The 26,052-nt window shown below is 40.1% G+C and overlaps 1 protein-coding gene across 1 annotated transcript; it reads left to right on the forward strand.

Annotated features, from left to right (window-relative positions):
* Positions 1-723: 723 nt before the first annotated feature.
* Positions 724-25,202, forward strand: klf13 (Kruppel like factor 13). The gene is made up of 2 exons (XM_067378846.1): positions 724-1,483; positions 17,164-25,202. The coding sequence occupies exons 1-2, from the start codon at positions 1,033-1,035 to the stop codon at positions 17,487-17,489; spliced, it is 777 nt and encodes a 258-aa protein (XP_067234947.1). The 5' UTR covers positions 724-1,032; the 3' UTR covers positions 17,490-25,202.
* Positions 25,203-26,052: the final 850 nt, after the last annotated feature.

The raw sequence follows: 26,052 nt of genomic DNA on the forward strand, positions 1-26,052 counted from the left end.
TGAGTAATTAATGACATTATTTTCATTTTTGGGTGAACTAACTCTTTAAGTAAGGGTGAACTATTAGCTATAGTAACTGTTTTGTCATTCATTAGATCATTTGAAATAGTGTTGTCTATAAAGGGTAAGAGTGAAATTTGTGGCCAGCAGAATGACTTGCAACAGACAATATAGTGCAAAAGGGATTTTATTGTACATAGTCACTATGAAAAAAAACAAAACAAAAAAAAAACATGCTTCAGTGAAACAATCCCATATGCTCTGTATATATATTATGCAACAAAGAAATGAAATTACATCAATAAATATTAATAATTCATAACAAATATTATGCTGATAATGTATTTTGCACGAAACATTACATAGAATCATTTTCAAGAGAGGTCACAATGCTTTGAGGCTTTGAGAGGGTGAGGGGAAATCTTCATTGCTTTGCTCAATTCACATATGCTGTCTTTACCAGTTTTCAACATATATGGTATGATAACCAGTTATTTTACCGTTTAGGCTATGGATATGGATAAAAATATAATGCTTCAAAATAATCTCCTTCCTGAGTGAAGTTCCTTTTTATACTTTGTAAAAGTTGGTGGGGGCAAGTAAGGTAGAGCACTCCGGGACACGTCGCCATCCAATGAGCGCGCGTCGGCGCGGATGACGTTGCCAAACGCTACCGGCCGGCACGCCCCCAGCATGGATACAATCAGCACTAATCGGCGCACAGCATACTGTCACTTTAACGTTGCGAGGACTACAGCCACGATGGGAGTTTTGGTACTCAATCAAGACAAGTTTTCAGAGCTCTCATCACCGGAAACTTATCTCTAAAGGAAGAAAGCAGTCGGTGTTGCGCGCTCACGGCTTGATCTCGCATGATTTACATGCAGGATGTCAGTGTTGCTGAAAAGCCGGTAAGATAGTGCAAAGTGAGTTTGCTTATGAGAGCTGCCTATTCAGCATCACACAAAGGGATCTACTGAGTTGTCATTGGGTTTGAATGTCATAAAGAAACAGTTTCTACTCTTAAACGAAATGGATCACTTCGCAGCAGAGTGCCTTGTGTCAATGTCCAGCCAAGCAATTGTCCACAGTCCAAAAGGGAATAGAGAGATCAAACCCGAAACTGCGGCTGCACAGAGGAATGGAGAAGAAACCAAGGAGCCTTTGAAAGACAACTCATCTCTTTTTGTGGTGGCGAGAATTTTGGCGGATTTTAATCAACAGACCCCCACCAATTTTGCCGAGCAGGCAAAAATAAAGGAGGAGAGCACGCCACCAACAGCAACCCTGACCAGAGATGATGGGAACTCTGCCACACCTACCACCATCACCGGCGACTCTGCTCTTAAACAAAGAAACAAACGATTTAGGGGTCGAATTGAACAAGAACCCCCACAGAAAAAGCACAAATGCCACTATTCAGGTTGTGAAAAAGTTTATGGCAAATCATCCCACCTCAAAGCCCACCTAAGGACACATACAGGTCAGTTTCCATTCCTGCCAAGTGTATTTGCCTTTTCGCAGATCCAATGTAAACATCGCGACGTTTTCGCATTTTGGGCACATTATGTTCCGAACAAGCTCAGTTTTACTTGATGGGACAACTGTTGTCGCACTTAATACAATATCTTTTAGAAAATGTGCATTTGCTCTAACTTGTACTTTGAAGGGAGAAATATATTATTCGAAATAGCATCGTAAATATTGTCACGCCCACCATGAGGAAGCTATATGGTAAACAGCAACAGTTCTTCTCCCCCCAGAGCCTCGCCTATATAAGCCTATACTCACACAAATGAATCAGTCTGGAGTTTAAAAAGGGCACTTTATTGACATGAATATATTGCCAAAGCATTAATACAAGCTATAAAATGGTGACAGCAAAGAAAACAATAAAATAAAGCACCAAGAATGTTACAAGTAACTTAAGTATAGGCCTACTATAAAATAAACATTCAACAAGATATTATAGCTTACAAACCATTTACGTTACACCATATGTGCGCGCACACGCGCATGCATAATACCTTTGCATAAAAAGTCTGCGCGCAATTAAATCTATCTCATTGCTGGAGTAAAAAAAGCCAGGCACACCATGATGTAATCACTCATAAAAAGTCTTGTAGTTTATAGTTTCAGAAGACGAAGGTGGTGGTTTGCGAAAAGTCACTTGGCTGTAGCTCGCGGTGCAGACAGCAACGGCCTTGAACGTCCAGAAACAGCATATTCGCGCATAATTTGACTTTTTTCTTTGCGTTAGTCCGTTAAAAATATTTAAGGGGGTTTAAAAAAATGAAAACTGAATAAAAGATGGGGGTTGGTGAGACTTCTGCGGTTGCTTGTTTGACTGTTAAGCTCTTTGTTGTGATGTGCCACACCCCCGTCAGACAGACTGCCAGCTGATCTGGCCAGCAACAGACTCGACCAGCCGAGCGCGGAACCGCGCACGGTAGGCTACCCGCCCTCAGCGCAGACCTCAAGCCTTTATAATTGACGGTTAGGATGGAAAATACATTTAGAAAGGTAATTACACGTCCTGTACCACGTTTTCATGCGTCGTGACGTGTAATGCCGCCGATATCATTTATGAAAGACAATAGACCTCCTGACAGGAAACCCTGCTATAAATCGAAACCGTTCTTCACACCTTGTGGCCTCTGATCAGAGATAGTGTATAAATTGTGTCAGGGTTTTCCGAAACACACCCTGGTTACTTTAAATGATGGATGTTCAGGCACGGCGTCGTGTTTTATCAGTTAAATATAATATAGCCTGTCAGATAGTGTTTCTGTAAATCATTGGTGTCCATGTGTGATGGTTAAATTTTGATACTCTCAGTTCTTTATCATCATCTTTGCCTGTTTTACCAGATGTAAAATTGTAAGAATGTGTAATTGGAAAAACTCATGTTGGTTGAATATTAGGGGAGGAGACGTGTCTATGTGCAACATTTCAAACTATTTGTTTTGGGCTACCCACTGACTTTGAAAATATGCAGTTTTGCACATGCATTTATCAATCTTAAAGAAGTCCTGTATAATTTGATTGGTTTAAAGTTCAGCTATGTGCAAACTAAAGCGCAGCACATTGATATCATTCTAATTAAAGCATTAAAGTTAAACAAATATAAAATCTATAACCCATATGTAAATAAACTACTCATCCTTTTATAATCCAGAAGCCAACAAATCAACCACAGTGACTCATCCCATGTGAATTTCACGATGACTTTAACTGTCATCTTTGACATTTTAACACTGGCAGCACATCTTGTCAGATAAAAAAAAAAAAAAACAGCCAGGATGTACTATACCAACAATAAATGTGATGAAAATGTTGGCAGCACATCTCGTCTCTCATGCTTATCTGGATTTGCTGCCACCACAAAAATCATATCTTTTGAGTTATCTTTTTGAGACTAGCCCCAAAACCCTTACCTTAGCATCAAAATATTGTTTATAGTTTAAAAGACTACATAGACACATTAAAAGATATAGTTATGTAGTGTGGATTGGCCAGAATTTCAGTACATAAGTCTTTTATGTAATATATACTGTAGCTTTGAAGTACTCAAGGAGGGCGTGTCGTCTACACAGTTGCTGTTCCTTTTAGTTTTTACTTTGCTTGATAATAGGTTTGGTCTTTTACAGTATATATAATGACATGTTTATGTCAGAATACACCACATGCCACCCTGCATTCAGGCATATTGTTCTGTAAAACTCCAGCTCCAGTTGTGGTCCAGTGTATGGTATTGGTTATGTGTCTAGTTTTGTGTCAGTCATTTAGAGCAGATAAACAGCACAATTCATCGGCGATTTTTATTTATTTATTTATTTTTTATGGTGTGCAATGCATTTAAGACCTCCCTCACTTCCTGTCTTTCAGTTGGGTTATTCTCTAAGTTCCAGACTTTAGATTGGGTTTCACTGTAGTCACCGGGCTGCGATTGGACCATGATTCGGTTAAACAATGAGCGTTCCATCTCATTTGTTTTGGTAATCAGAGAATGTGGGTCATTTGAGTTCAGCAGTCCAGGCTCAGCTCTGTTATGGAAGCCTTTCTTAAGCACTCAGCAGATTTTCCATCAGTCTCTACCAATGGAGCAAAGAGAGAATGGATCTTTCTCCCAGCACCACACTGCTTTTGAACTGAAGGGGGGAACACAGAGTTATAAAAACAAACTTGGGGAGCCAAAAGTACTGGAGACCTCATTTGACTTCAGCAAACGCCCTGAATTCCCTGCTGGTTCTGGTTTGAACCTTGCTTTGGATCATTTGTTTTAATCCAGCAGGATTTGAGCAGAGAGTTGCATCCAGCTTTCTACAATGTGGTTGATGGAGTCATATAGTATAGCTTGGGCTTTCCTTCACGTGCAGAGATGCAGTCACGCTAGTCAAGCTGCTTTCATAATTAGTAATTTCTGACAAATGCAACAGGTCTTGATATGTTTCTTTGTTGCATGTTTCCGTCATGGCAACCTCTGTAGGAATAAAGTGTAAATATCTCATTTGTTTGCAAGACCTTTGCAGTGTTCATGTGCTATATGGTTGAATGAGTACATCTTGGGGAAAGGGGGAGGGCCCAACCATCACAAGTGCAAGCTTGCTGGAAGAAGAAGGCGTTTTATGAAAGAGCTGGAGCAGATGTACTGTCATGATCAAACAACACAGACATTTTGCAAAGGGCTCAACTTAACGCTTTGAAATGCACTGCAGCAAATGCAGTTGTTTAAACTGTAATGTTCTTAAATGGAAGGAACCTTTGACTTTGCACTTTTGAATACAATATTGTATTAATAGAGAGAACCATGTAAGTGTTATTTCCCTTCCCAGGAATTTGTTACTAGCTTTGTAAAGCACTTGTTTGCAGACTGAAATGACCCTTTCCATCTCGCTAACTGTCTCAAACCACATACGTTTGCCAAGCCAACAATTTTAGGTGCAGGATCTATTTGTAGCTTTGTTTTCTTTTTAAAGAAAGACTATGTATTCTTGCCCTCAGTAATTCTGTGGTAACCTGTGGTTACAGATTGTCCCTCACTTAGATAAGTCTAGTAAAATAACCTTCTTGTGACCTTTCGAGAGGATAGTTTCAGTTTAGTCTGACTGTACTGGCACTGACTCTGTTGTCTGGGTGCATCCTGAACTTTTAGCCCCACTTTGTTTTTAGTCAAGTTAAGAGTAGATTTTGCCCTAGGAGAGCATCAAGTGTAATATTTGACAGATGTTTTATGACTGCGCAGAGTCTCAAGGCAAGAAAGGAGGATACACAGGAAAGTTGGAGAGGGTAGAAAGAAAGGAAAAGATTCCAACCAGCATGTGGCTGAATAAGGAGAGGCTCATTAATCATCCTAATAAACACAGATGGACAGATTCAGAGAGATGCTTGGTGTGCATTTGATGAGTTGTTAACTGTAATGGTGCACAATATGCTTGCAGATGATCATTTATAGCTTTATCACTACTTTATTAGACTGCATTTCACTTATTATGAGAAAAGGAACTTGTGGTAGGCATACATGCCGACGAAATGGGTGTGGGGCCATCCGGGAGTGAAAAAAAAAAAAAAAAAGATTTTTACAAAACCTGCTAATTTCGGTTTAGGATGAGGAAGTGACATGGCTTGAGAAAGCCAAGGCAGTGACTGTGACGTGTTCTGGCGGTTCGGTATGCACAAAAGACATGGTGTCCTTTCAGTGTTACTTTTCTCGTAAGTGTAGTTCCTCTGAAAGTATTTTGCATGCGGTACCCGACTTGCAAAGTGAAACCGCTTGATTAGTACTTTACCTCGACAGTATTGGATTTCTACACGTTTAAAGATTTAATGCAATGCAATAAACCATTATTTTCATTTCAGCATTAAAGTAATATTTTGAGTTCAATCCAAAATAAGTGCAATCAGCAGCATTGTTAAATAATGTTGATTACCTGTCCTGGAAATGTAATTTCAACATCTCATTAAAAAAAAAAGAAGCAAAAATCGTGAGGTGCAAATCTGTTTAAATCATCATTTACACAAAACATTAAGCAGTTTTTTTGTTAACATCTTGTGGCTATACTATTAAAACGATGAGTGTTTTAATATCTCTGAATATGCACAATTCACTTGAAAAATATTTAAAAAACTTGAAAAATCAACATTATGTCACAGATACTGTCAACTGATCTCAGCTTCTACTGAACTTGTACTCGAAATATTCCTTAAGCTTGCATTCAATTAACTCAGTTTCACATATAATCCTGTTTAAAGGCATTCACCATACTTGTGTGTGTGAGCATTCTCTTCAGATTCTTTTTGAAAGTCAAGTTTAAATGAAAAAGTTCATTAGGTTCACAAATTGCTTTCAATGGCAAACCCATGACAGACCCTCGTGATCAGAATGGGTACATGTGGCCCCTGTGTTCTGGGTTAATCTCCCTCGCCCCATAATCTAATCTTCTCCCGGTACAACTCCATAATGTCACCTGGCCCCAGCTTCTAGACTCATTATTCTGATTGGGATACTCAGGACCTGTATCACTAGTCCTTGTACTCATGGGAATATCTCCAAGGAAGTGTAGGGGCATGTTACCACATCAAGCCACTAAGTACTTGAGAGAGTCTTGAATATTGATAGCATGCCTCAGATCACACTGTTGCATGATGTGCTGTGCAAGGGAGATTAAATGAGATCACCTCCAAGGCCTCAGAGGTTTTTGTAATCCTCTGCTGCATTGAGATGGTAAGTATGAGCGAGCGGAGCGGTGGGACGTAGAAGATGAGAGCAAATGCGGTACACAAATTGCTCATTCTGCTGAGTGGGTTGGTGAAGAGAAGGGGAACACAGCAGGTTGAGGGTCTAAGGTTACCAGACAGCTTTGTCTGATCTCCTGCGAGTATGAGGAGGCGGGGTTCCTCTTCAAGCCGAAAGAGAATAAGAGGACAGAATTCGTCACAAATTGATGAGCAAGATTGGCTAAAGCAGCTTTGTTGGGGGAAGGATGCTAACAAGTACCAATGTTGGGGGTAACGCATTACAAGAAACTTCAGTTACGTAATCAGATTACTTTTTCAAGTAACTAGTTTATTAATGCATTACTTTTTCAATTTACAACAAAATATCATCTAAGTTACTTTTTCAAATAAGTAACACAAGTTACTTAACAATGAAATGCAATCTCAGAATTTTTATGCAAACCTATAGTAATTACTACATAGTACACAAATATACTTTATGTATTTAATCTTACTTTATTAACCAATGTCTTTGCTGCTGACCTTCAATGATCCAAATCAACCAATTCTTCTGTATCCTAATCAAAAATGTCAGCACAGCTGAAAGGTTTGTTTGAGCAGCGTCCTCTACTGTACAGGTGTAAATATGTATTTCCTTCAGCCTGAGGCTTATTCCTTTCACTCTTGGTTTGAAAGGGCCTTAACACTTTTTTTGTTATTATTAAAAAACAAACAAGCCCAGCCCAGGTGAGTAAAAGTAACACAAAAAGTAATGTAACAGATTACTTTTCATAAAAAGTAACTTAGTAACACAATTAGTTACTTTTTTTAGGGAGTAACACAATATTGTAATGGATTACTTTTAAAAGTAACTTTCTCCAACATTTGACAAGTACATTGTGCCACCAAAGACAGGATTGTTTTTTTTAAAAACTGATGACCTCACACTTATCCTTACCTAATTTTAACAAGATTGCTCAAATTAAAACATGTTTATTCATTTTGAATCACATCTCAGCAGGATGTAGTTCTGTTGTCCACCTCTTGCCTTAACTGTTATGAATCACGTGATTACAGAACCACTATGGGTTGGGTCATTAGAAAAGGTCATGGTGCCTGTGGCTAGTATGCATTAGCTTCAATCACCAGCAGCACCCCTCTTTAACATACACATAAACAAAGCCCATAATTACATATTTCACAGTTGGTTAGTTTTTTTGTTTGGTCTGCAAACCATTATGTTCCTTACGTGATCCTTTATATTGTGTTCAGGAGTCCCATGAGATACAATAGTGGGCACAATGTGTAGATTACATTGTTTTGCTACAGAATTCAGTGTATGGATGAAAATTGTGTACGTGGTCAAATGTTTTCACTCGAACAATAGATTGAACCATTGGTTAAAGTGCGCATTAAAGCATACCCTCCTCCCAAGTTTATAGCAAATACGTGCAAAATTAAACTGACTCGTCAGCCATTTTTCTTTCCTCTGCACTGGGTTATTTACAGACATGACATCCTGTGCAGTCATCCTGCTCGTGGTTCAGGTGGAAGGTTTTAGAGGATGGGCTGGACCTGGGCACTTCTGCCCTGTGCTGGGCACAGTGCCATGGTCGGGGTGGGGCTGGGCGCAGTGTGAGTGTGATGGTTTCACAACAGGAATTCTGCTCTCTCTGACTAAAACGATTTTCCATTCCACACCCCTGGCCTGCTACGTTGTAACCAGAATATATGTTAGATGCCCAAGAGTGCATGGACTTGGCTGACCCACTTGTCATTCAGGATACATGGGAATGATGTTAAGCAGGGATCACATGAGTTGTATGTGTACTTGCATTTTATGTTTGAGAGAAGATTAGAGAACAGAGAAGTTAAAAGTTATTAGCTATTCTAGGTCAATTAGCCTTTAAAAATATCAGAAAAAATGTTTTTTTACTGTTTTAGTTCAGGTTGTAAAATGTCTTATGTTGCGACTGCCCAAAAATGTAATATTCGTTTAAAAATTGTTACACCACATGGCTATTTTAGAGTCATTACAATTAAACTTTTCTTAAGTTTTGTGAAACCATATGAAACAAACATGAATGACAAAAGTACATTTCAAAGAACTTTTTTTTTTTATTTTAAAGATTTTTCCTTTTATTTATTGTGGATATTTTACATGTCACTGACCCAGTTGTCTGTACGCACCGGTTCTGTCCACTTAGCATTTCTCATTTCTGTGATGATAAAGTCTCTTTGTGTCAGATTTTTACAGACAGCCTCCTGTGTGAATGGTAGAAAACATGCTTTGGTGCATCTCTCTCTCACTCAAATATGATTGGCTGAAGTACTAAAACCCCCTGGGTGTTTCATCATGCGCTTATCCGCCCTTTTGCAGTCATCCATCTCTCCTGAAGCAGCCCTCACTAACGGGAATACAGCTCTCTTATTTTTCTTTCATATGAAGAAAAGCATACAGTCTTTAGCTGCTATGAAAACCAAAAACCAACTCCAACTTCACCATACATTAGACCAAGTCAGTCATAGTTAACTCACCATAGAGTTGGTATTAGGCCAAAGCTTCCTATAAGTACCTTTCATACTCTGCTGAACTTATGGTTACTTTAGCTAGCTTTGGCAGCATCATATAAAAGCCAGTCTGTTCCTACCCAACCATCCCCCATTGCCCTGTGTCCTCTCCGCCCACCCGTGAGGGTGTAAGGTGAAAGAACTGCTGAAGCGTTGTATAGTTTGAGCTCTTTTTCTTTCTTACATTTACTATGTATGGGTGTCAATTTCTCTGTGCAGGAAGAAGGGGATCTGGAGCTAGTGTGGAGCTGTATTTTCAGCTTCCTGAAGCATGAGCCGCTGGCTTAGGGTGTCACGCAAACTCAACGTGGGGCGCTAACCCTGCAATTTGTGGGTGGGGATGTACTGTACGGAAAGGCAGAAGTGTGGGGGTGGGTACTGGGTGGGATCCGTTGTCAAAGCCCTCCATTGATGTAGGTCACTTGCTCCGCTGCATCTGCTGGCAATCTGATTCTGCAGTTGCAGAAGCAGTGCATGCATTTCGGTTTTTGAGATGAAGATTGAGGGGAGAAACCAAAAGAAAAGGAGAGAGAGGTTGTTCTCTGCTCTGTACCAGAACCTTGGTTGCCTCTCAGACTTTTATATTGACATTAGCTCTTGCCAGTTTGACCCCTTACTGTGTAATAAATCTGTATGTGGAGGACCTGGGCCTGTGTGCTCTGCCAGGCGTGGCTGTGGGATGAAAAGGATGATTCAGTGGACACTCATGGGGGAAGGGTTGGCTTGGGTGTTTCGCATAGAGAAGATCTCACTGGCAGTGGTGTCTATTCGAGTTAAATCTTCAGGAACTAAAAATGTTCAAGGTGTAGTTAACCCAAATATTACTTAATTTACTCAACCTTGTTCCATTTTGTACATAAACTGAATTAATTTTGTTTCTTTTGCAGAAAACCAACAAATAAAATATAGTCTCAAGCAGTGGTCAGGAACCTATGGCTTGCGAGCCACACCTGGCTCTTTGACAAAAATGCGCCAGGTCTCTCACCCTAAACCACCAAATGATCAATAAAAAATTAGAAATGTCACTAGAGATCAGCTTTCTGCAGAAAAAGCAGCCAATTACAATTCTGTTGATGAATGAGAAAGTAAAAAGTAGGATGTGCTTGATATTAAATAGAAATATTGAGAGCGCAATATGCCGCGAAAGAGAATTGAATCCTCTACTGACAGGATGCTTTCTGTGCATGTTCTCCGAGCAGAACATGGACAAGGACAGCAGACATTGTCTTTGGTTGCGCCTAATTGGTTAAATAAACACAGAAATATGTCAAAATGCCACCTTGGTGGCTATTCACATAAACACAGTCGACGTAAGCACTGTGAGTTTTTCTTCACTCTCTTACACACCCGTTTCCTTGTTGTTTGGGGATAGTCCATAGACATGAGGGCAATAACCAAATTTTCATTTTGGGTTGAAATGTCCCATGAAGTTTTGCATCATTCAAGGATGTTAACAGAGCCTAAAATAGCTTTGATTAATGCTTGGATGATTTCATGGTTGACAAAAGAAACGATCCAGCTGGACAGGACAATTTGTCCATAAAAATTGGGGTTTCAAAAGAGGAAGCTTGTTCCAGATCAGCCTTCATACAAAATTTCTGCTATTGGTTATATATAAAAATAAATTTAGCTCAGTGTCCTGACATTTAGCAGGCTTTGTGTCTGTACATGAGTGTCAGAGCCATGGGTGACCCCACGCACCTGCTCTTGCCTATTACCGTTCGTAGGCTTATGGCTACAGCTGTCTTAATGTCCCTCGTTAAATGGAGTTAAAATAATTAAGCTGCGTTGCAAAACAATCCTAGTGGCCCAGTTAGGCCAGGAACTACAGGAAGGTCTATTCCAAGGCTGCAATTATGAGTAGGGCAATGCTTTGAGATGCGCTCATCACGAGGTGGGAAAAGAGAGAGGAGGGGATGTAAATCTGCAGCAGTTGTGGCTGCTTCCTCATATAATGTGTCTTAGACCGTGTGTGCACATGTGCTGTAGAGACAGGGAGGAGTGAGTTATGTCTACTAGGCTTGGAAGGCTTGATTGAAATGCCTGATGGTGAAGACTCTCTTGTCAAACACAAGGCCAGCGCTATTGTTCACATTTCTCAACGGCATTAAAACCCTGGGAGGAGAATGTGCAATTGAAAAGCAAGTGGTTTTTAGCGTTTTTCATCAAAGACAATAGAGGATAATAAATTAAACATAGTTGCCTTTGTCACAATGTCTCCGGACAAGTCTGGTCAAGTCCTAATCGTTGCACCTGACCTAGCCATAATGTCTTTGTTACACCCACATCCATTAGCATTAATCCTTAATTTCTCAAAGTCACTGGCACGAACTGAGTACTGAAAGCCTGATCTGACTCACCAAGTCTCAGTGTGGTTATTCAACCCTGCACCCCCTCCCTCCATTAGCACATGCACATGTGTGTTGTACTTCTGTTTTTTGTTCCATTCCCACACTTGTCTGTGAATGCTGTAATCTGGGTCAAACCACCAGGAAAGTTTTCACTCAGTCAGCAATCTGCTCACTAGACCTTCACGAGATTAATATGAAGTTGTGTCTAATGGAGATATGATGATAATGCTGCCTGTTTGCTAAATTACCCACAATTATAATGACAAAGTCCAAACTATATTTGTGCCAAACTTTGTGGTTTCTGGTCTCCATGGTGTTGCAGTTTCTGTGAACTCACTTCTTGGCAACCTCGGTTGGATGGAGGGCGTGACCCATATCTCTCTCCCAACTTGGTTCCTGATGGGATTGCATCCACTCCCAAAATTCCCTGCTCCTATGGGGTGATGAGATCATCTCGGCAAACATTTCAGCCCTAGTGGAAAGGGGAAGCTGGTTTGTTGGCAGAAATTCCCCAGTTTGCTGTGCTGAGAACTTTCTTGCAGACCAGACAGTTTTGGAAGCTTTTGGTCTGAGAAGAGGCCTGAATGGGTCTTCAATGTCCAAAGCAGTCTTATCAATAACATTGAGGGCTTGAGCTGGCAGATTCCTGAATGACCCACCAGGAACAAATTACAACCTGCTGTGTAAGTGCTGCAACTATATTTGTGGTGGCATTTTGAAGCTCCTTATGGTTTTCCACAGATAATGAATCAGGGTGGTAGACCAGAGGCTAGGACTGTGCCCCTGATTCAGAACGTCTGATCTAATTGGGATCACCACCTGCAACATCGGGATCTAATACATATGATACTGAATGCATCATGTCTTGTTCTAGTTTACATCTGTTTTTGTTGTATTGTTTTTGCTTTGCCTGTGGCTAAAGGTAACTGAAGGCACATGTGCACTGTCTGCAAGATTCTTGGCAATAAACCTTGCAAAAAAGAGGACAAATTCACAGTAACCTTCTAAATACTTATGGTTATAAATAGGTCTTTTCAACTAATCTATGATCAGTTTCCACTCTCCTGGTCCTGATCGGACCATCCTGCAAGTTAAAATGAACAAATAGCAAAGGGTTTCTGCTATAAACTCATCTCCTCCATTTTGTGTGGGCATTGTGTGATGTCTGCATGGATGTGTTGGTTTGGTATCTGTAGGATTAATGCAAAGTCTTCTTCTAATTTACATTTTCTCAGTTTTCCAAATGACAGCAACTGACGTGGGACTTCCAGAGTTTAATCTTTGGAATACCTCATTTCAGAGCATGTTCTAGAGCATCAGGTGTGTATAGCCCTTGAGCAAGCCTAGAGAGTGTACTTTGAGCTCATGGTTATAAAGGATTTGTAAGACCTCCCACTGGAGGTCCTCACTGCCTGTATTAATGTCTGCCTGCCTTTCTCACACAGTGTCTGGCTGTCTCCATTCCTACCTACGTCTCTGCCTGCGTAAGTGGCCTCACGGTTGAAGAAACCTGAGGAATTTTATCTCACCCACACAGAGATGCTGGTAGCTCTTGTTGGAACAGGTGAGCGACACCAAGTCTCCTGGATCGACATTCAGTCTGCACTTGTGTTGCTCAGATAGTGGCCTGATCAGATGTCTGTGCCATAGACTGTTCACCTCAAAAGGCCCTTTTCTCCTGTTTCCTACAGATTCAAAGGAGTCTGAAGTTGTTCTTTATTTGGGCCTCTGTGAAATCGAGCTGAGGATTTGCAAGTGTGTTTTTGTACATGAGAGAAGACACAAGTATGAGTTTATTTACTGACCTAGTGGCCTTGTAAGGGAACAGTTATGTAAGGCTGCTGTCTGTGACATAATGGCATCGTCTCTGAAGGGAAACACTGTTGCTTGGCTTCCTTAGCTATGGGATGTCCGTACTAGCAGCTGTGATGTAACTGCTGCAAAGGGTAACTGGGTCACTGTGTTCGTTAACATGGAGGTCGAATCTAAATCTCTCCTAATTACCATCCCCAGTTGCGACAAGACATGGGCACATGCAGGGCTGGTTGCACCACACCAGATAGGGTGTAGCCCATCATTATGATGACATGCCAGTGCCTAATCTACACAAACCACTTCAAAAATTCTCCATTTGTAACAAGTGCCACGTTGCAATGCTGCGATTAAAAAAAAATATATATTGACCACAGGCAAGGGGTCAATAAAGTAAAGTTTACATAAATTTTGGCATGGCCATTTGCATGAACAGCATGACACACTTTCACCATGGGTTACGGACTCTCTATTGTTTTCCCAGAGGGACAAAAAGTGGAAGCGTCCTCGATGTCCCTTTTGCATGGTTCTTGATGTGTTGTATAGTGCCGCAGCATATTCCATCTGTTATGAAACTGCCACACGCTGGACAGTGCAATCTTTTTACATAAGCCTACTGCAGAGCCAAGTCAAGAGCTTCCTCATTGGTGATAATAATATTCCTGGAAATGTGTCCCACTTGAACTCTTAGTTATGGTTGCACCATGCAAGCAGAAAATTAAGGAGTTACCTAGTTCCGAATGGTCATGTCCTTTTGGTGATGCTTTTGTGCTTTTCATCATATATGCTAGCACATTATCCTCAGGAGTGTTCTGGACTTTTTGCAGTTCACTATGAACTGCAAAAAGTGTTGTTACTGTTAAATAAAACTAAAACTATTAAACATAAGGAACATAAGGAGGAAAAGATTAAATAAATAAGGCCTATAAAGCTGCTAACTGAAATAAATATGTTGAAGTTGAAGTACCAAAATTATTAAGCTAAAACTGAAATAAAAATAAATTGCCTTTTTTTTGTTGATTTTTTTTTTTTTTTTTTTTTTTTTTTTCAAAACCTGCCCTATTCATCTGCTTTGCTCTTGAGAGCTTTAGTCTAACATCTGTGCATTGTATTTATGCCACCCTTCACACCTTTACAAGGCCTACTCCTGCTCATCTCTGTTTTAACCTGTAAAATATTCATACTATTGCAACTCTTACCTTTGCTATGAAGCTCCTCCATCTCATAACTCACACTTTACAACCTCAAGTTCCCACAGACACTTTCGTGTATTAATTAGACCGTAAATTACAGGTTGGCTCCTGTCGTCACTGAAGGAAGAATCTTAAACCTCCCAACGCTCTGTCCTATTCCTACTACGCTAATGTTAGATCTTGTGTATTTATGTTTATACGCCACAATCATGACTAGATCCAGGATGTTTAAAAAAGGTCAAACAACAGTGACCCTCTCAAATTAGTTCTCGTGGGTGTGGCACGTTTGAAGGTTAGAGGATTTAAATTGTGGTTTTGTATACTTACGGTATGTTTGGATGGGATTGAATATGTGTGTGGAAAATGAGTATCAGATGATGTGTTTTTGTAGCAATGAGAGCACTAAGAAGTTATTTGCTTTACTTAGAGTAGGAGTGAGTGTTTGTGTGTGCGTAACTGTGTATTTTTGTGCGTTTTGTCACATGGGTGTGTGTGGGAGGATATAATATATGACAGATAAGTGAACCTACACATTGTTATGGACATAAAGCTCATTCACACAGATTATATTTCCATTTGTGTATGAAGGTTTTATTTGTTGAGAATGTTGAAAGGGTTTATGTGTGAGGTGCATATTTCATGCATTTTTGTATGTGTGTTTGTGGACATGGAGGGAGAAAATCTGTCTGAAAGTGAGTGACGGGTCATAGATAGACAGTCTAGACTCACTCTGCCTGCTATTTCTCTCACTTTCTGAGTGTTTTATTGTAGGGGGAAGGGACCCCAGCAAAGCTGTCGTTCCACACATAAATTTGGTATCACGTATATGTTTCGTTTGAAGTTGTTTTTCATTGGGGCTTAAGGGTAAACCACAAAACAAAGGCAGCAGCAACAAGCTGTCTGGATCACATTGTGTACTTTGCCTGTTCTGTCTAATTTAACCAAGTAATGACTGAGATGTCTGGGTTTTTCTTTCCTGTTCTTTGCTTTTCAAAAATTGTGAAAAGCGCAGACATAGAACCACTTTTCAACAGTGGTTACAAGACCTTTGTGGTGGCACTGCTTAGGGAGAGAAACGGCTGTTGAAAAGCTGGTAAAATAAGTAAAGGAGTTCTCACATTTGTGGGGGAAGACAACAAATGAAATGGACCTAAAATACATGCTTTATCTGACATGTGGGCCCTCGTGTGCACAAAGAAAGAGGGCGTGGGTACCGCATCTACTCGCCTTACATGAAACTCTGAGGAAACCGCACCGAGATATATGGTCCCATCTGGCTTTAGATAGATTTGTGTCAAAGCCCACTTTTATTGCCTGAAGGGGAAGGGGTAGGGTATAATTTCCCATGCATTTGGCTCATTGCTAGTTTCATGTTTGAGTACAAGCTGGGGCAGGGTACCAGAGTAAACCTGTTAACCTGCCTAATTAAACTCGCTGTCTGGCTTTGCAACATGTGGAGGTAATGGGGGGGAAGAAAAAATACTTTGCTAGGCCATTTCGAGATGTGTGCCAGTTCCATATAAACCAGCGAGTATGTGTTTGTGTGTCCATCAGTTATCTCAATAATGAGTCAGTAAATCCCATAAGCCTCTTTGGAGCAGTCAAAGTGATACATGTCCCCCTAGTATTCTCATGATTCTCCAATTAGCATGATGCAATGCTTACTGGGCTGGAACATATGGTTCATTTTTAATGCAGTGCATTCCTGGTTTAATGTGTGGGCTTTTCACTCAGCTTAGCGACTGTAAAAGGAAAACTTTTTTTGCAGACTTTTGCTTCTATAGGAGAGAATTAGCACGCTCTCATGAGCCGCTTCTAAATAGTTGTGCCACATCAGGTCTTTCATGTCTGGTTAAAAGAGACGTGATTTTGGGATTTAAAGGTAAACCCCTGCGTGACCTGGACGTGAATGGTGTGGGTCATTCACTGTTGTTTTTAGTGTGAACTGATCTCGATTCTGTGGTGGTTTAGCAGGTCTAGTGTGTAAACTTGGTGTATGGGTGACTTTTGTGCACTGTTCTAGATTAGCCTTTTCTTCAGTGAATGCTACATGTTATTATTCCAAGAGAAACCACAAAACTGCTTAAACATCAGTGTAAAAGAGCATATTATATCAATGAGGCATGTCGGCACGGGCTTAATGGGGGCTGTGTAGAATAAAAAAGGCAGCAGTAGGACTATATTTGCTGAAAGAGTTCATTGTCCACACAAGGAATAGGAAAAAAAGGAATAGGTTCACATCTTTTGGCACCTCTGCCGCTATTTATCACTGTTAGCGACGCATGGTGGTGTTTATGATGTGGCCTCCTTAACACCTTGTTTTTTGGAATAAGTTTACTTTTCAAAAATTTATTCAAAGTGAAGTATCAACAGTCAAATTTTCTGAAGCACAACTGCAACTTCTTATTTGTAGATGCCTAAATAGCTTTACTGACCCTTCTGTTTTGAAAACATCACATATGTTTGACTGACCATGAACGTATGTAATAAACTCTGCTTTCTCTTTGTGTTTGTCACAGGAGAGCGCCCCTTTCCTTGCACCTGGCCCGACTGCAGTAAGAAGTTTGCTCGCTCTGATGAGCTGGCACGGCACTATCGCACCCACACGGGTGAGAAGAAGTTTGGCTGCCCCCTGTGCGACAAACGATTCATGCGGAGCGACCACCTGATGAAACATGCACGCCGTCACTCCGACTTCCAGCCGGCCATGCTGAAGAGGCAGCATGGTGGTGGCAACGCCACAGTCTCGAGCAGCACACGTCCCGGCTCCCTCAGCGATTACAGTCGATCCGATGCCTCAAGCCCCACCCTTAGCCCCGCCCTCAGCCCAGCCAATTCGCCTTAACCTGGCCGCACTTTCTGCCCACAGCGCCTGGGTCTCCAGGCTGATTTTTTTTCTTCTCTATCCATTGTTTTTCTTTCCCCAAAAAATTACTGGCGTATTAAGCGCCCATGCTAAACCCCGTTGCTTGCTGTGGTGTACTGTACTGTACATAACTGCTTCTTGTAGTGCAATTTTCTTGTGCAACCCCTAAAAGAGAAAAAACACAAAAAAAGAAAATGCCTTTACCACATGGCAATATTTACATGATGTACCATATGTCTGTATTTTTATAGCTTCTGGCCACAGCCTCTTTCCATTATGGGTTTTTTTGTTGCTAATTCTTTCATATACAACCGCTCTGTTCAAGTGAGCTAAAAAGTTGAAAGGTTTGACAGGTAAAGATGTTTCTTTTTATTTAAAACGGGTGAGGGAGAGGGGCACACATACACCTCAGGATTCAGAACAGTTTTTTTTCTCCTTTAATACTCACATTGACTGCACAATACAAGCATCACTTTACTCCGAAATTCAACAGAGGTTGAATTTTGCGCCCTGCTCAGGGATGGCCTCGTTAGCTTGAAAGAATGAACATGATGAAGATAACATACGTTAAGAAACAGCCTTACACTTGGACAAAAGGAACCTTTGCACTCTTTTTTTTTTTGTTGTTGTTGAGTTGGTTGGTTGGTTTTCACATCAGGGGAAGCAAATTCTGGGTTTTAACATTCATTCATACTCTTTATTAATATTAATTTTTGTAAATCAGTCTTTTAAAGAGAGTGGCAGAACCACTCGCCAGATATGATGTGATGGGGTCTCGAGACTGGAAATGACTTTATTTTCAACATCGCTATCTCCCAATAACCCTGTACACAAAGAGCTGTGCTGGCCTGGGTCCATGTTTCAAAGGGAATCCTCTCAATATAGCATGAATGTCATGATCAGTCCACTTTTACATGCTTGAGCCACCCAATGGAGAGAACAGACAGCACCACTTCTCTCAGTGGACTAAACTAAACTCCCCTTGCAATTTTGGAGGCTGAAGTTTCAAAGCAGCTGTTTCCTCAATAAAAACAGCACATTCATCAACTTCAGGGTTTTTCACTACAGTACAACACATTCAAAGGGACTCGTCTGGATGTACGCCTACTTCAGATACAAATAAAGACAAAAAGCACATAAGCAGAATTCACCAAAGACCAAGGTGTGAACGAGAGAACAGGGAGGTTTTTTTTTTCTGCCCAGAGGAAGAAGGGAGGGAGGGATGTTGGCATTCTCTCAGGTAACAGCAGAAGCCCATCTGTAGAGGCCTTCCACTTAGGAAACTGCATCATCCTACACAGGGCTATTCATAGCACACTAGCCAGGGAGACGAGAGCATTACAGTGGAGGTTTACGCACTCTGTCTCGCTCACTCTAGCTGACGAGAAGGAGTGGGCGTATGAGAGAGATGGATGGAGGTCGAAAGCAAAAGTTTCAAAGAAAGATATCAAATCCACATACAGTGTCATAACCAGGCGCTATGCAACAATTAGCGATATTGCTGCCATATTTAAAATTAATGTACAGCTATGTGAAGCTGAAATTCGGGCCAATGAGATTGCACTGTGGTGCCTAGCTACCCATCAAAACCAAAACCATGTAATTGACTTGTCTAATGCCAAAAATTGGCTTATTAATCAACCAGGGTGATATATATTGGTTTCTCTGACATGGTTATCGGATGATGCTGGTAATCACAAAATGGAGAAATATTGACTTGAATAATTGGCCTTGCCTGCATTTTCTAAAACACTGTAAGCTTAAAGCCGCTTTTCCACCGAAATTACCCGGAAACAGTTTGTTGCAGGAACTTTCCCCCCCCCAGACCTGTTGCGATCTAAGTACCATGAAGATTAAGTGACAGTGACGTAGGACTGCGAAACTTTCCAGTTCCAGCTGGATTTCGTCCTCCGCATATAAGCTTAATAAAGCCTGAACCTCATCGTCGGTCGTATTTTTAAACGCCATTCTTTTGATTCGAAATGCAGGCACCGCAACAGACTTTTAAAAATGGTGGTTGAAATAAAATGCTGCGTGGAGTCAACCAATCACATGTTTTGTGCCCATGTCCCACCCCCGAAAGTTCCTGAACTTTGGAATAGTACTACCTCGTGAGCAGGGACTTTCTGAGGGGGAAATTTTTACCCGGAACTTCATTTAGACCCTGGTTCCTGCGGTCGAAACACACCGAGGACCACTCCAAAGTCCCTGGTTCCTGGGGAAAGTTCCTGCAGTGGAAACGTGGCTTAAGTAGATCGTAGAGTCCATTGGTGCCAATGATTTCTATAATCTACTTAGGCTTACAATGATTTTGGTAACCACAGCCCTGAACGATATATCAGTCTATAAGATACTGTTATCTTCCGATACCGATAATCTCAAAATGACCAAATATTGGCTGATTAATCGGCCTGTATTGGTTTGTCAAGACACTGTTATCATCAGAATGGCCAATTATCAGTAGATTAACCTGTCTTGCAGATATATCAGTTGATCACTAGTTAGTTAACTCGGTGTGAACTAGATTGTCAGAGTGCGTATGATCAGGGCTGGCTCACTTTGTGTTGAGAGCAACAGGCCTCCATGAGAACAAAGAGTGCTATCTGCAGGAGACAGGAAAGAGGGGGTTGACCCATAGCGAGACAGATAAAGACTGAGGCTTTATCAGGAGCTGAGCACTCCAGCAGAAGAAACACCCAGTCAGCTCCCTCTCTCTCAAACAGAAACCTCCCTCCCCTCTGCACTACTCCCCTCTCACCCGCCAACAGCATCCCATAATGCATTGCAGGAGCTTAAAGAGGGAAAATGGCCTCGTCTGATTGGATAGCATCCAAGCAGCCGGTGGGGGGGTTTAATAGAGGAAGTTGAGGCCCAAATCATAACGGCTCACAGACAATAGGCATGATATGCTATCAGAGTTGAGCATGTTGGGAATTTTCAAATGAGATGTTATCAGTGTTTTTTTCCTCCAGTTTGGCACTGTCGACGACTTCTCGGACGAGATCAGTCACACTTTCTTTAAATGACTGTACTTTTTCACAAGCACAGGGAAACACTTGCACATCCTTTTTTTTTTTTTTTTACTGTTGCGGACCACTGATACATCAGTGTGACCACTCATTACCTCAATGAACAGCTGCTTTCAAACTTAACTCTCATTAAAAAGGGAGCTTTAGGCATTACTACTCGATTTGTACATATTCATACATATCAAGCGACCAATAAATTTGCCGTCCTTTGCCGCATCAGCCTCCGAGGATGAAGGGTCACCATGAGAAACTGTCGACCGGGCCTTACTCGCTCAAGCGAAAGGCATACAAGACCCTCCAGGAACTGAGGCACCGCTATCAAAACTACCGGGGTGCTGCCTCATTCATGTACTCACTTTCCCACAGGCGTAATGTTCCTAAAGTGACACTTTAATATTCGTTTTCTGTAACAGTTTTTCACTTCATATTCATAAGCTCATTAGTCAAAACCAGCCATCTTGTCTTGTCTCATATTATCTTGCACGTTTTTCCTTGCACACCCTCCATGCCCAGTGCGGGGAGACCAGCATCAGAGCCGCCCAGCTGGACGAGCGCTCCGGGGCTTGAGGAGCAGGTGGGGAGGCCTGTGAATGCCAGGCCTTGTCCCCCCTTTATCCTTCCTAACAGCCCCCCATCCCCCTCCCAGGGCCTCTCTCATAGCCCTCAAAAAAAAAAAAGAAAAACCTTCCACATAATCACGGCTTTCAGCTAAAGAAAACAGCCCTAATCAAAATAAACAGTGCCACGGCGGCATTATTTCTGCAATAAACCCACACGTTAAGCCGTCTAGCTGTGGTTGCACACTCCCCTCACCCTATTTCAGATGCGACGTCAACCATCGCCATTACGACGTTGCCAACTTTAGCGTATTTCTCCTCCAGAATTTCGCACGTCAGCTTTATTTCCAAAGCAAGCTGGCCACGTTTGTTCACTGTGTGCAAGACTCTTAACTCATTTGTAGACATTTTATATTAGTATCTGTTCAACCGCCCTTGATTGTATCTGCAAATACCCCCAACTGCTGGTTAGGAAAGGGTATTTCAGGGAAAACAACGGCGGAATAAGGCCGGTCCGAACCAACCTCCTCTTCATTAGTACTTCTCAAACCCGGTAAAACATGTTGGGTATTGTTCAGTGAACCTCGAAAACCCAAAACCTGCAGGCAACAGAAGTCTCTCGCATTTGGGTACTGGATAGATAGAGTATACATGACTTAAATGTATATTTTTTTCCTTATAATATTTACTGAAAAATGTATTTTCTCAATGTAAATTCACTCAGCCCAGGTTAGTGGTGATTACATGTAAAACCGAACACGTGTGCTTATGTTTCTGTATTTTTCACTGTACCGATACTACTTGAATGCGAAGCAAGACCATTGAACACAGGTGGAAGCATGTCTAGGTCATGACAAGTCAAACTGTACCTGCTACGTTTCTCAGCTTACAACCCATGGATGTACTCATTTCTCTTTATTTGTTCAATATTTGTTGTAATTTTTCTGATTAATTTCTTTGAGTTCAGATCTTAGCTATTGTTATTATTATTACGGATATTTCTTGCGAAGTTTGTCAGTGTTTCATAAGGCTTTCTTTTCGGTCTGCTACAACAATGCTAGTAAAATTGGACACTGAAAGACTGAAAGCTCTTTGTCAATAGCGGGATATAGGTGTATAACCACCAAATTCAGAAACATGGAAGGTAAAAGGTGGTTTTAGTTGAGAAAAAAGGGAATATCCTGACTTCTCAAAAGCATTGCAATGCGATTCGCACAATCAAGTTCGATATCGCATTACCATAGAGACCACAGCATTGTGAGTAGATAGTCACATTCATGTTTTATTGTTTTCCATGTTATTTAACATTAGAATTATACCTGTGTTAATTTTTTCTGTCATGTATCTTTTCAAACTCATACCTCTATAGAAATCAAGAAGGTTATGATTTTTTTGTTGTTGATGGAGTGGGGTAGGGGGATTCATATCTGAAAGAATTGTAAAATTACGACAATATTTTTTATGAATTATCAGGGTCTTATGACCCACAGAGCATCATATTGAAAGCAAATCATCTTTTGTGAAATTCATTCTACCAGTGGATTGCATAAATTCACACTCCCAACTCACCCAGAAATGATTTGTTTTGTAAAAGGCTATTTGTTCACAAAATCCAACTAATGATTTTGAAAGCATTTGAATCCTACATTCAACAAACCGCATGTTAGTTCAATAATGCGTGCCAAAGGCATTAGAAGGGTGATTTTATTTGATCATATACAATGATAGTCAAGATAAAAATGACCTTGTACAGTTTTCTATGAGTGATGTACGTTTTTATGTGTATGTAGCTGGGTGAATGATGTTTTTAGATGCGCAAGTATTTTGAATTTTCCCCCCTTTGGTGTGATCTCGATGTACTTTTTGTTTCCTTTAGTTGTTTTTCTTAATTTGTCATTGTTGTACAGAACAAATGCACATATTAGTAAAAGTGAAAACTCAGATATTAACCTGTTCACCATCCTATGTGAAAGCTCTACCATTCCAAAGGATTGCAATTACATTTGCTATAAATATGCTGCTTATATCCAACCAATGCATCAAAGCTTAATTTCTTCATGTATTTATTTTGCAATTACTCTTTTTGACTGTGATATATGTATTACATGACTTTTGTTACTAGTTCAAATTGGTACTTAACTTTTTTCCCCTTTGCTGTCCTTCTGACATTTATTTGTCACCTGTAAACTGCTACATACTCTCCTTACCTAAAGAAACAGCCATGCCACCAAGTTCTGATACTTTAAACAGAACCCTTGACCCTCTCAGAACAGAGAACAGACAAGATGGCTTCCATACAAATGTGCAGTTATCAGTTCCAATATTGTCTTCCCATGCAAAATAAGGTCAGTTTGAATAACTGATGTTCTCAGTGCTGAAGGAGGATGACATTTTAGTAGGATGCTATTGCCAAGGATGCTGTAGTGCCACGACATAGTTTCGCCCTCACTTTTGGCATTGGGTGCATTGGAAGTCTCGTATTGAATTCTTGTTTTAAACATGTTACCAAAGGCTTCAGGATCGAAAAAAAAATGAATGTTCATGTCGCATTAGTTGGAATTCAGTCGTTTGATGGTTTCAGAAGAATTTTTGGGTGTTTTACTGAAATATTTTAAAATACACCCTTTTATTGGAAACAATCAAAGTAGGCTGACAGTTTTCAACATGGATATGCAAAATCAACTGCTTGACTTGGTTAACCGCCATTCACACATTCTAAGCCATCGGAAAGGCTGTTTTGATTTAATATAGTCCCAAGAAATACATATCTGTGAATAAGTCCACATACAAAACAACTGTACAGCATTGCCTTTATGTTCCCAAAGGTGGACGTGTCGGTGTGAAGATCACTCTACTGGTGAAAATTACACTGTGTTTTTGCAGTTAGATGTTTCTCCAAAGAACTTATGGATGTGTAAATGCCATTCAGTGATTGTGTATCCAGGTTAACAAAGCTTCGGAGGCGTTGACACGCTTCAGGAATCGCTAGACTTCAGAAATGGCTATTTACGATGTCATGTGCTAAGTTGAGGTTGAGCCTCTTATTTGAAATGGTGGAAGTGGATTGAAGTCTTAGCCGTGGCTTAGTTTCGACTGTTGTTTATGTTTCTGCTCAGGAGACACTAACTGCTTTTGAGGGCTGTGGTCATTTCTGTTAGTCTGGTCGTCTGCCAAACCGTGCGGTTGGGTTCGCACAACCTCACGCCTGTTAAAAGCGCAGAGCGCCCATTTGTCTCTGATCCCCAGGTGTGGTGACCTAACTCCCCTCATTTGGGGAGAATCATGCAGACGACCCCCTAGCGAACGCCGAAATTCATTTCAAATTAACACGCCCACACTTCCCATATGATTAAACCCTGGTCTGAAAATAAGACACTGTGAAAGAGCCATTTGAAAGACTGAACGCATCCTCGCTACCATACGACTTTTCTGTGAAATCCGATGTTCCTGATATGGGAACAAAAGGATTTCAAATTCCTCCCTCTTCATACATACCAGTTAAGCACATTGTGTGCTAACGCTCTCCTATTGTAGAGATTTCAATAAGTGTTGTATATTGAATCGTAGTGAGGCACTAGCGGCCTCATGCTGTCCTGTAGACGTTCGCCGCGTGAACTCGACTTGCCTTCCTATTGTACGTACTCGTCTGTATTTTAACAATCTCTTTTAACGACACCGTGTGATGCCTGCTCCAGTGACTACATTGCGCTGGGTTTCTATTTCCCAGCACCTCTGTACTTTGTACAATAGCTCTTCTTTAGCAATGGCCAGTTCTGTTCTCCATAACCTCATTCAAGACAACTGCCGCATAATGAAACTATTTTTTATTTTATTTTGATTTGCAATCAACCAAATCACTACAGTGAAGTATTACAGTTGTACAGTTCCTTGAATTATTCAGATTATATTATTGTTGCTGGTCTATGGTTGCTCTGCTGTATCTTTTTATGACCTTTTTTTTTTTTTTTTTTTTACATGTTAGACAATATTGTGACTATGTCCTATGCAAATATGAGAATTAACAAGAATTTGTCAAATAATGTATGTTGTCTTAACTTGTATGCATGAAATAGTGAAGTTTACATTTGAGAATAAATTCATAAATAAGAAGCACTAGTCTAGATTGTGTTGTTTTTTTGTTTACTAAAAGCATTTTGTTTTATTTTGTGCAACATAAAATTCATTTGATGTTTAAGCATAGGTGTGCACAGCTATTTCAAATGTTTAAATAAATATTTTTGAAAAATAGTATTACACATACACACACACATTATATATATATATATATATATATATATATATATATATATATATATATATATATATAATGTGAAAAAACTCGTTAAATTTTCAGAAAAAAGTTGAGATAAAACGCTGAGAATAAACTTGTTAAATTACGAGAAAAAGGCAAAATAAAATGAAATAAAAGTCAAAATAAAACTCATTAAATCACAAGAAAAAACTTGTTAAATTTCCAGAAAAAAGTCGAGATAAAATGTTGAGAATAAAGTCATTAAATTATGAGAAAAAAGTTGTTAGATTATGAGAACAAATTTGTTAAATTATGAGAAAAAAGTCGTTAAATTTCGAGAAAAAAGTCAAGATAAAATGTTGAGAATAAAGTCATTAAATTACAAGAAAAAAAGTCATTAAATTATGACAATTTAACAACATTTTTCTCATAATTTAACAAATTTGTTCTCGTAATTTAACAACTTTTTTCTCGTAATTTAATGACTTTATTCTCAACATTTTATCTGGACTTTTTTCTTGAAATTTAACGAGTTTTTTCTCGTAATTTAACGAGTTTATTCTCAACATTTTATTTAGACTTTTTTCTCAAAATTTAACAAGTTTTTTTCTCGGAATTTAACGAGTTTATTCTCAACATTTTATCTCAACTTTTTTCTTGAAATTTAACGAGTTTTTTCTCGTAATTTAATGAGTTTATTCTCA

The sequence above is a fragment of the Chanodichthys erythropterus genome, chromosome 24, assembly GCF_024489055.1.
Source record: "Chanodichthys erythropterus isolate Z2021 chromosome 24, ASM2448905v1, whole genome shotgun sequence".
Classification (NCBI taxonomy): Eukaryota; Metazoa; Chordata; class Actinopteri; order Cypriniformes; family Xenocyprididae; genus Chanodichthys; species Chanodichthys erythropterus.